The sequence below is a fragment of the Papaver somniferum genome, chromosome 3 (assembly GCF_003573695.1).
Source record: "Papaver somniferum cultivar HN1 chromosome 3, ASM357369v1, whole genome shotgun sequence".
In the NCBI taxonomy this organism is placed as follows: Eukaryota; Viridiplantae; Streptophyta; class Magnoliopsida; order Ranunculales; family Papaveraceae; genus Papaver; species Papaver somniferum.
In genome coordinates this window covers 81010048-81021999 of record NC_039360.1, presented here as the reverse complement: position 1 = coordinate 81021999, position 11952 = coordinate 81010048, and the positions used below count along the sequence as shown (strand labels likewise).

General features: G+C 38.2%; 1 protein-coding gene across 1 annotated transcript; it reads right to left on the bottom strand.

The window, feature by feature from the left end:
• Window positions 1-3065: 3065 nt before the first annotated feature.
• On the bottom strand, window positions 3066-6031 carry LOC113356631 (NAC domain-containing protein 17-like). The gene is made up of 5 exons (XM_026599822.1): window positions 5486-6031; window positions 5030-5307; window positions 4615-4908; window positions 3926-4493; window positions 3066-3824 (listed from the first exon to the last, which is right to left on the bottom strand). The coding sequence occupies exons 1-5, from the start codon at window positions 5745-5747 to the stop codon at window positions 3415-3417; spliced, it is 1812 nt and encodes a 603-aa protein (XP_026455607.1). The 5' UTR covers window positions 5748-6031; the 3' UTR covers window positions 3066-3414.
• Window positions 6032-11952: the final 5921 nt, after the last annotated feature.

The following is an 11952-nucleotide window of genomic DNA, read 5'->3' as shown; positions in this document are numbered from 1 at the left end:
AAGATTCACATCGCATTCACATAAGAAATATGGTCAAGGTGCATATTCGAATTTGTAATCTTTTAAGGATTCAAATTATATTCAGGCAGCCACCTGACTCGATTATATCATGTTTAACAATCTTTTATCTGTTTTCCAAATACCAAATCCTGATTAGCTGATGAGGTTAATTATATAGGTCTCTTGAAGTGTTTAGAAAAACACTGAAACCCACGGTTAAGGCTTTAAGCAGCATAAATTCTTTTCTTTTTCTTGGTATGTAGTTTCAAAACTATACTTGCATAGAACTTGTCTATTAAATAGATTGCACATTCTGTTTTGATGCTTATTTTCCGTAATACTCATATTGCTAAGTTAGCATCAATAAACAGGTCAAAAGTTGTACCATTTTTCCTTCGTTTCAGGTTTTGTCTCATGTGATTTTATTGACAAGGTTTGAACAGTGGAGGAGCCATGGGTTGACTAGCCCTAGCTCTAGCCCCCCCTAAATCTTCATAAACCATCTATCTACCCTTAGTTTTTCCTCGTATTTTTATTTACTCCGCCAATTATTTAGGTTTTAGTCCACCTAAATCCCCTTATCTCTAGAAAATTATTCCTAGCTCCTCTTTGGTAAGTTTTCTGGCTCAGCCAACTGGGTTTGAATGAGGCAATATCTCGCTGACATTGAATTTTCATTCAAAGTGTTGATATTGTGCTTTTTTTTCCTTTGTCCAACTTTTATCTCATTGGGTTTTCTTGACAAGGTGACGCAATTCATTCAACCCGGCGGTCATCTAAGATGGAGTTGTTTAAATTCGATTATAAAATGAATGTTGTTGATAGGTTGGTCGTGATCCAACCTTAATAACAACTAGACATGCTCTAATGGGGAGAATAAGTTTGATTTCATTAGCATAATCTCCTTCCTTTCATAGACATCTCTCTCTTTGGTATTATTCTTAAACCCATCTTTTAAAAGATATTTACAAATATATCCTTCCTTTCTTTCTAAGTTAGACTTGACTTTTTGGTCTTCCCTCTTAGACTAATGTTTTGACCTTCCTTAAGGAGTTATTATAACTTCTCCTCTTAAGCCTAAATTGCCTTGAGATCACCATACAAGCCCTATTATTACCCCATTTGGGATTTGGTTCTTATATGGTTATTTTAGGGTATCAACAAATGTCCACATTTGATTAGACCAACCCAACATAATCATCTTCTAGGAATTTGGGCGTCCTTCTAAACCACCAAGGTTAAATCAAAAATACGGTTCTTGTTCACATATGGCTTTGTATTCATATCTTGGTACTTTGTTGAAGAAACTACATCAACTACTTTTGCTAACCATCTTTGAGAAGTTAATCTATGACACTTCCTCAATTTTCTTAAAGAGGCATGAAGACTTGAGAACATGATTGTTCGAAGACAACACCGCTTGTGAAAAACTAAACAAGAGGCATTATTATCTCCATCATTCAAGACATTTTTCATCGAAATTGGAAACTCTCGATTCAAGAATTTGCAACCATGGTTATTTATTCTAAACTCTCATTTCAATCATTGAAACATTCATAGAGGACGTTATATAGGTGTTGTTCACAAACTATTTTTCGTCAAAGCGATTTTCAAAGTAATTGAAACTAATATGAATTTCGTCACTAGTAAAGATGAACTTGGCCAAAGCGAAAGCTTACCAACACATATTTCGAGAAATAGATAAGCGAGATAAACTCAGCTCGAAATAGTACATGTGTATAATCATAGTCTATATAGCAATACGACTTTTGTCTCAAGATAGGAGATAAAATAGACTTTTGAGTGATAGATAAGTTCAAGTCTCCACATACCTTTTTGTCGATGAAGTTCCACCAGTTGCTTGAGTAGTTTTCGTATTTGCATGATGAACAACGTGGAGTCTAGAGCCAACGACACTTTCTATCCTAGTCCGAGACTTATCTATTCGTAGACTAGAAATCAAGACTTATAGTTTTGGCAACTAAACTTTGACAAACAAACTTGATATAGCAACGCTTGCGAGTTCGACCGAGCAGTGCTCTAACACTTCCTAACCGCTTGTGAAAAACTAAAGAAAAGGCATTATTATCTCCATCATTCAAGACATTTTTCATCGAAATTGGAAACTCTAGATTCAACAATTTGCAAACCAAGATTTAAGTATTCATCAATGGGAGTGTCATCATCAAAATTGCACTCACTGGACTTCTCTTGTTGTATTTATTTTTTCCTTCGTCGAGGTAATAAGGCAACATTCCCGTGCCCAACGCTATTTTACGTTTCTACATGCTTATGTAATTTCAGGTTTTTATCTTTTAAGTTTTTTTTGGGATATATCATAATAACTTATACGCAGTTTGGATACCATTCCAGAGATTGCCTTTTGACTTCTGAAAGCAAAACAGTCAGAAGTGACGATTTCAGAATGACTTCTACTAGCAAAAAAATTGATTTCTTGTGAAACAAAAACGTTATGGTTCCGACATTAGTTTCTAACTACTGTTTCTGGTATCCAGTATCCAAATATGCTAATAGACACAACAATCATCAAGGGAAATGTTATAAACCTAATTTTGTCGACTAAGATGTCCTTATGTCAAAAATTGTCTAAGGTTAAGGGTTTGTGTATTCTTAGGTACCAAAAATTGCCTTAGAGGCTTAAAACTATGTAACTACACAAAAATGAACACAATTCTCTTCTTTTTTTTTGCCCTTATGGTGGGTTTGGATGTAGAATTTTAAAGGTGGAATTTAATGGGTCCAGGGGATTTGATAGAATTTCGTTTCCTTTAAATGTTTGGTTGCCCGAATCCTTGGAATCACGTTTCCTACGAGATTCAGTTTTCCAACAAATTCTCCATATGGAGTCTGACCCCTCCTCCCTAAGATTTACAGGGAAATTTATCAAGAGATTTATGGACCCACTTTTTTTAAACTTTAAATCCCATATATATGCAATTTTAAGATTTGGGGGTAATGCCAAACGGTACAAAGACTTTAATACAAAAAAACTCTATAAATCCTAGGAATATTAATTGAGTTACTAGACACACAAAGAATTTACATGAATCCCAGAATTTGTAATTCCATGGAATTATAAATTCCTGAAAACCGTGTGTGTCTTCTTTATTTCATAACAAAATAAATAATATTTACCAGTTTACTTTACAATAAGACGAAGATTGAAGAGGGTTCTACTTCTGGACGATGTGAACTAACTGAATTAAAAAGACACACGAAGCGCTACTTAGAAAGGTACATTATATTTGCTCCTTAGCTTACTGATGTTGTTTAGCCACTATTAGTCAATTATAACTAAATAATAACAAATTGGCCTTTAAGATGGTAAAAAAAGAAAATTGCTACCCTGAAGAGAAATGATTTTTCTTTTAATATGCACATTCACACCACCACTTACCACGAAGAAATAAACCTCCACACAAAAGTTTTCACAACCTTTATCGTCGTCCCAATCATTAATAGCCAACAAATTGCACAAAGTGCAACAAGTATCGATAGGAAGAAGTATCCTCCGTTTCTGGTAGTATTTCTCCTCCCCACATTAGGACGTAAACCTCCAGGAACCTCTGCATCTCTTCTAGGAATTCGAACTCTACCAAAACTTGACATGCGCTCAAATGCACGGTTAATTATGGCATTATCCGCGGCTATTGCAGGAGTTGTTGGAACTGATCCCAATAAGGATGAAATTGCTGAGGAAAACCAAGTGTCCACATCAATATCAGCATTGTTACTTCCTTGGTTATGTGTTTGCTGACCAACATAGTTACCCGAAGAACCACCAGAATGTATTACATTTGTACCTAAAGATTAACGAGCCAGATCAGGAACCAACTAAGCAATGACAGCTTAGCTAAGTGGATATACAGTGATTAATAGGACCTCGAGTCAGACTTATATATACCTGAATTTAATGGAGCCACAGTCGCATGGTTTGATTCTGATGAAACAAATCCATCACAGTTCTGATCATGCATCCAAAGCTGTGAAGCAACATGCTCATTTCCATAAACTAGGTGGTTCGGTTGCATTTGGTGATCCGAATGGCCTGTTAGTTCACCAATAGGATTATTAGAATACAGATACGAGTTAGTCTGTCGATCAGTGGCTTCCGTGTCTCGAAGATACTGAGCTGCATCGAAGTAAAATTCAGGCTCTTCAGAGAATAAGCTGTTATCAGCATGATTTACATCAGAGTACCCAGGCTGCGGACCGAGAAGATCATTGATTTCCAGAAAGTTATCTTCATCGAGTTCAGGAAGAACCAGTTCAGAAGTATATGGAGATGCAGATGAAACTTCGGGTGCTTCGTTTGATGGTATATGAGAAATAACCGAACGTGTCACATCGAAGCTATACTGTGTACCATGCTGAATATAAGAAGGATTCAATACCATGCTGGGTTCAGCAGAATATGTTTCCATAGAGGGGCCCATCATCATACTATTGTCATATCCTTTATCAGGACCATCCTATATTGACATATATCACAAGCACTGTTAACAAATTTTATTGAGCTAATAGTTAAGAAAACAAAAAGCTAAAAGATCAATTTTCACTCAAGTTCGACGCCAAGGTTACCAGAAGCTATACCTTGATAAACAGATGACCATTTTCTTGCTGATTTTTAGTTTGGGATTCATTGGCAATCAGCCCCAAAATCTCATCGAGGAGGTCACACTGTGGCTCACTTGGATTGTCAACTAAAGATTTATCACCATTAACATTGTTATCCAAATGTTGCACCTGATCATGGTTGGGTGCACTTGCTTCAACCAGATCACTATCATCGGCCCAATCCTCCTCCCTGAATGGAGCCCCATATTGTTCACCATTTTTAGGACCAGCTCCACTCTTCTTGTAAACCTTATACAGGGCATAGCAATCCTGCAAATCCAAAAATCCAGAAATAAATTTCATTAGGAAAACTCAAAATCTAAGAAACTCAACTGGGTAATCAAATCAACACAAAGTTTTAAGAAGATTAAAGCATAATCAGGATTCATACCACCGCAGTTTTGCATCTCTTGAGCTCCTCTTCATCCAAAGTATATTCGTGCATGACCCAATCAGTTCTCTCACCACTAGGAGCACGGCCTCTGTAGAAGACTAGGGTTTTCTTACATCCAACTGTTCGAGAGTTCCATTCAATTCGTCGATCTTTCCCTGTTGCCTTCCAGTAACCTTGTCTAGTTGCTCGATTTGATCTCCCCCCATTCGGGTACTTCCTATCTCGGGGGCTAAAGAAGAACCACTGTCTATCTCCAGTCTTTAGAAGAGATTGAGCTGCAATTCAGTTAGTCAAACAACTGATCAGTTCAATTCAATTACAAATTTCAAACAATAAGTTACAGTACCCAATTCTACACAAAACCCTAAATTAAGATAAAATCAAATGGAGCAAGCAGCTGAGCAAAATAATCAAACTTTTCACATTGAAATCAAAATTAGGGGAAAAGGGTACCTGGTAATTCTTCAGGATCACACTTGTAGACATCGATATCAGCGATGGCATTCAGCTTTAATCGACGTCGACACATTTTTCTTTTGAGATAATATAGAATTAATTCTTCATCAGTTGGATGAAATCTAAACCCAGGTGGCCATCCTTTTGGATCTCCGAAGAAATCATCTTCTGCACTTCTATTAGCAACAACCATAGCACCACCACCAAATCCCCCACCCCCACCACCACCCCCGGCACACGAAGAATCAGAAATCCTCATCTTTTTTTTTCTCTTTTTTTTTTACAGATTAAAACCCTAGAAACTCACTCACTTACTTCTATATACAAAACTCTGATTCTAAATATACCAAAAACTACTAAGAATAGATCAAGATCTTTTTTACCTAGAGAAATTGAAACGCCTGTAGATACGGTTGCGGATGCGGGGAAGACACTTCGCATCGACGAACTCCTTGGAGGCTTGTTCCTCTCTTCTTCTGTCGAAGAGAAGAAGTATACGAAGACCAAAAAAAGGAAACCAATCAGAATTCGTAGAAGAAGAAGGCGATAAGTAAAGTAGTCAACCTAAAAAGGGTAGGTTTAATTTTGGCTTAACTAGGGTTAGTTTTTATTACTACTTAATATATTATTCTGGTCAAATTTGTTTTTATACAGCAGTGTCAGTGTAGTTTTCTTTGCTGCACATGCAAGTGCTTCGGAATGGGCGTGGGGCTAAGCTGACCCTAGCAGCGCCGTTCACTGGCGTCTCGCATAGTGGCACGCACAGTGACAGTTTCTGCGTGAAGGATCTGATATAGCAAGCACTGTACTTCTTCTATTGATAATTTGCTTGCGGTGGCTGGCAATGTTTTTGCAAGAAAATCAGATTTAGAAAATGATGAAGGGCGAACTGAGAATGATGTGTTATTATTGACTCACTCACCCTGTTAAATGGATGCCATGTGTACAATTGCTGAATAAACTACTTTTATTTTGTTTGGCAGAAATGGTCAATTATTATTGAAAAATGAGAAATAAGGAAGGAGGAGAAAATTGTCTGGATTTTCTTAGGGAATAATCACTGACAACCGCGGAATAACGGATCTTGAGATATTATGATGAATAATAAGTAAACCAAGCACAAGCAACCATAATAATACGAGAAAGATAAATCAACTCACAAGACACAAGATATATAGTGGTTCGACCAATACATACAACTTGTATATATTGTCTATGTCCACTTTGAGCCGCACCAACTCAAATCCACTATGAAGAAAAACGATTACAGCGTCGTGTGAATCCCAGCAAACCCTTGGTTACACCGCAACAATTACCCGAGACGATAACCTTGTCTCTTGTTCCTCACCAATATGCTCTCACAACGAAACCCTAGCTTTATACCTAAAAGCTATACAAGAAATCTCTCACCAATCTCTTAATCGTTTTCTATACAATGCACAAATTCTACAAGGCCTAACTACCTATTTATATAGGTTACAAACTTGGCCACCAAGAATTCTAACTGGTTTAGGAAACCCCTTCCCTAAATAACCACGTCAAACTTTAGGAAATAATTAATTAGTCTTCAATAACTAACAATCTCACACTTTGAAGACTTATTGATTGTCTTCCATTCTTCAACTTTGGATTGACGGTGCTAAAACATCTTCCTTGTTAGTGCGGCTTCCCTCGCAGATCCTCATTCTGAGAGACCAACTAAAGCCTTGCAGAGCTTTAGCTTGTCTGATGTAACTCCCTTGGTAAATATATCTGCAGGATTCTTCGAACCAAGAATCTTCTCGACTTCAACTCTCCTTCTTCTAAGAGATCCCGAATGAAATGATAACGGATATCTATATGCTTCGTCCTAGCATGATAGGCTGAGTTCTTGGATAAACGTATAGCACTTTGATTGTCGTTAAACAGAACATTATCTCCTTTTTCCTTGCCCAACTCAGCTAATAATCCTTGTAACCAAATCATCTCCTTGCTCGCTTCCGTCACCGCTACGTACTCCGCTTCCGTAGTAGACAATGTCAACAACTTCTGTAACCTTGAGTTCCAACTCACTGCACCTGACCCCATAGTATAAACATAACTATTCGTACTTCGCCTTTTATCTACATCACCTGCAAAGTCTGCATCCACATAACCCCTCAAAATAGAACCACCCTTTCCATAGCACAATGGTACGTTTGTGTTACCTCTCAAATACCTGAGAATCCACTTCACAACTTCCCAATGTTGTTTTCCTGGGTTGCTTGCATATCTACTCACTACTCCCACTTCATGTGCAATATCAGGTCTCGTGCACACTATAGCATACATTAGACTCTCAATAGCCGAAGAATATGGTACGTTAGACATGTACTCCTTTTCTTCATCTGTCTTCGCACACTGCATAATTGAAAGACGAATTTGACTTCCAAGTGGAGAACTAACTGGTTTAGCATTCTCCATATTGAACCTTTTTTCAACACTCGTTCAATATATTCAGCCTGACTAAGCATAAGTACACCCTTAGCTCTGTCTCTTATGATCCTTATACCAAGAATCTGCTTTGCTTCACCAAGATATTTCATATCAAAATCACTTGCTAATTGTTTCTTCAAGTTCTCAACTTCTTGTAGAGATGTTCCGGCAACCAACATATCATCCACATACAGTAGTAATATGATGTAGTCAGAATCATTCCTTTTGAAGTAACAACAATGATCTGCATTACACCGTGAGTAACCACTTCTATGCATGAAGTTATCAAACTTCTTGTACCACTGTCTCGGGGCTTGTTTTAAACCATACAAACTCTTCTTTAGCTTGCACATCTCTTCCTTGCCTTTTACTATGAATCCTTCTGGCTGCTTCATGTAAATTTCTTCATATAGGTCACCATGAAGAAAAGTTGTCTTTACATCCAACTGTTCAAGGTAGAGATCTTCAGAAGCCACTAGACTTAACACTACTTGAATAGTAGTCATCGTCACAACTGGAGAAAATATCCCGTTGTAATCAACACCAGGTTTTTGCTGGAAACCTTTCACAACCAACCTCGCCTTGTAGAGAATTTCTCCATTTGCTTCAGATTTCATCTGATAATCCCACTTGTTATGCAACGCCTTCTTACCTCTTGGTAATTTTACTAACAGCCAAGTGTCATTCTCATCAAGTGAATTTATCTCATCCTCCATAGCAAGTTTCCACTTGCCTGAATCATCAGCCGCTAGTGCTTCCTTAATATCTTCAGGTTCGCCTCCATCCATAAGTAATAGATAATTCAAAGCATACCTTGGGTTTGGTTTAAGAGTTCTTGACGATATTCGTACTTCTTGTGAAACTGTAGGAATAACTCCCACTGCAGTAGAAGTCTCTTCAACTTGTACTTCTCTGCCATCAGCAACATCATGCTCCTCTTGTTCCGCACTTCTTCCAGAAACATCATCAATATCGATATACAACTCCTTATCGACGTTGTTTGACCTGACATCTTCAACTTGTGTTGTATTCCTGTCCTTGTACAGCTCATTCTCATTAAAAGTGACATCTCTACTTCTAATAACTTTGTGACCCTCATAGTCCCAAAGTTTATACCCAAAAGCGTCAATTCCATAACCAAGGAATATACACTTCTTTGCTTGAGCACCTATCTTAGACCTCTCACCGGGACTAAGATGAACATAACCAACACAACCAAAAACTTTCAAATAGGAAAGATTTACGTTTTTGCCAGTCCAAACCTCCTCTGGTATCTTCATATCTAATGGACTACTAGGTGTCATGTTAATTAGATAAGCAACCGTCTCTGTTGCATGTGCCCAGAAGGTCTCGGGCAAACCAGACTGCAACTTCATGCACCTTGCACGTGCATTCAACGTCCAATTCATACGTTCTGCTACTCCATTCTCCTGTGGTGTCCTTGGAATTGTCCTCTCCAAACGAATTCCATTTGTAGCACATAACTGTAAGAATTCTGTTTTGTCATACTCACCACCGTTGTCTGGCCTTAGACACTTCAACTTCATACCAGTTTTTGTTTCAACCAAAGCTTTCCACTTCTTAAACACTTCATACACCTCGAACTTATTCTTCATGAAGTAAAGCCACACCTTCTTTGAGTGATCATCAATAAAGGTGACATAATACTGGAACCCGCTGTGAGATGCAACATCAATTGGTCCCCATACATTCGTGTGAACCAAATCAAGTTTTGCACTTCTCAAGTCTCTTCCTCCTCTGCTGAAACCAACTCGTTTTTGCTTTCCAAGAACACAGTCTTCACAAAAACTCATATCAACAGACTTCACCTTAGATCGATATCCTCCCGAACATAGAATCTTCATGTTCTTCTCACTCATGTGCCCTAATCTTCTATGTCATAAGTTAGTGTCTTCACCACTACTAGCCACTGCTAAAGTAGTTCCATCTGAAGTCCGGTATAGAGTACCGACTCTAACTCCACGAGCTAACACCATAGCCCCTTTCTTAACTTTCCAATTGTGTTTCGTTAACACAACTTCACAGTCATCATCACAATCTTGGCCCACAGACACCAAGTTCTTCTTCAAATTTGGAACATGTCGTACATCCTTCAATTTCCATGTCTAACCATTGACTTTCAAGATCACATCACCCAAACCGATGATGTCGCATGCTTCACCGTCACCCAAGAATACTTGGCCATAGTATCCTTCTTTATAAGAGATCATAATACTCTTATCACCCGTTGCATGGAAAGAAGCTCCCGAGTCTATAATCCAAGACTCATCTTGCTTGTCCTCAGAGAGTAGTGGAAAACCTTCCGTAATCATCTTCTTGTTATCAACAAGGACCTTCACCGGTTCCGCAGCTACAACTACGTTGACCTCTTCTTGATTACCTTTGTTTACACCATTATTAGCACCTTTGTTTTCCGGACAATCGCGCTTGAAGTGTCCTACTTTCTTACACGCCGAACACTCAACAACACCTCTAGGTCGAGATTGAGATCCCCCCTAGACTTCCCTCTAGACTTCCATCTGGATTTGTTTTTGTTGTTCCTATTTGAAATATTGCCTCTATCTTCATCATGCATACTTAAGGCCGAGCTTGAAGAACTTGAAACATAACCTTGTTCTATTCTTCTCTCCTCTTCAGCGATCAACCTTTGCTGCACATCATCAAGCTTCAACTTCTCGCTCCCTGCAGAATTGCTTATGGTTGTCCTTGCAGTCTCCCAACTCTTTGGTAATGACGACAACAACCGTAAAACTTGAACTTCATCATCAAAAGTAATACTAACTTTTGAAAGCTGAGAAATAATTGATTTAAACTTCCCAAGATGTGCTGAAATCGCTTCGCCTTCTTGCATCTTCAGATTAAATAATTGTTCACACAACATAATCTTCCCCGAGGATGATGACTTTTGATACAACTTTTCAAGTTTATCCATAACATTCTTTGTACTAGTTTCCTCTTGTACGTTATTGTAGACTTCCTCCGTTAGGCATCTACGGATCACGGCTACACACTTGCGATCAAGAGTATTCCATTCATCGTCTTTGCGTGCTCCCTTTTTCGCAACTCCACCCAATGGATCAGCAAGGTCTTTCTCATATAGGTAGTCTTCCATCTGAGACTTCCAAAACGCAAAGTTCTTCCCATTAAAAACTTTAACCCTAGCTATCGTACTTTTACTATTATCACCCATAACTCCCACTCCAATCGTACTACGATAAACCCTAAATCTCTAACCCGAGCTCTGATACCAGTTGTCAGGATTTTCTTAGGGAATAATCACTGATAACCGCGGAATAACGGATCTTGAGATATTATGATGAATAATAAGTAAACCAAGCACAAGCAACCATAATTACGAGAAAGATAAATCAACTCACAAGACACAAGATATATAGTGGTTCGACCAATACATATAACTTGTATATATTGTCTACGTCCACTTTGAGCCGCACCAACTCAAATCCATTATGAAGAAAAACGATTACAGCGTCGTGTGAATCCCAGCAAACCCTTGGTTACACCGCAACAATTACCCGAGACGATAACCTTGTCTCTTGTTCCTCACCAATATGCTCTCACAACGAAACCCTAGCTTTAGACCTAAAAGCTATATAAGAAATCTCTCACCGATCTCTTAATCGTTTTCTACACAATGTACAAATTCTACAAGGCCTAACTACCTATTTATATAGGTTATAAACTTGGCCACCAAAAATTCTAACCGGTTTAGGAAACCCCTTCCCTAAATAACCACGATAAACTTTAGGAAATAATTAATTAGTCTTCAATATCTAACAAAAAAATCTCATTTGCAACATCATTGTGAGAACACCGAAGACCAATCAACGATTTTGTGTTCACACCAGAGCTTCCAAAGACTTGCATATTCAACCGTAAATTCTCTTATCCCTTTTAATTGTACACCCGAGTTTCAACCATCAAGTATGTCACGTTCGAAATGTAGTGTCCATTTGAAATGGTCTGAATTT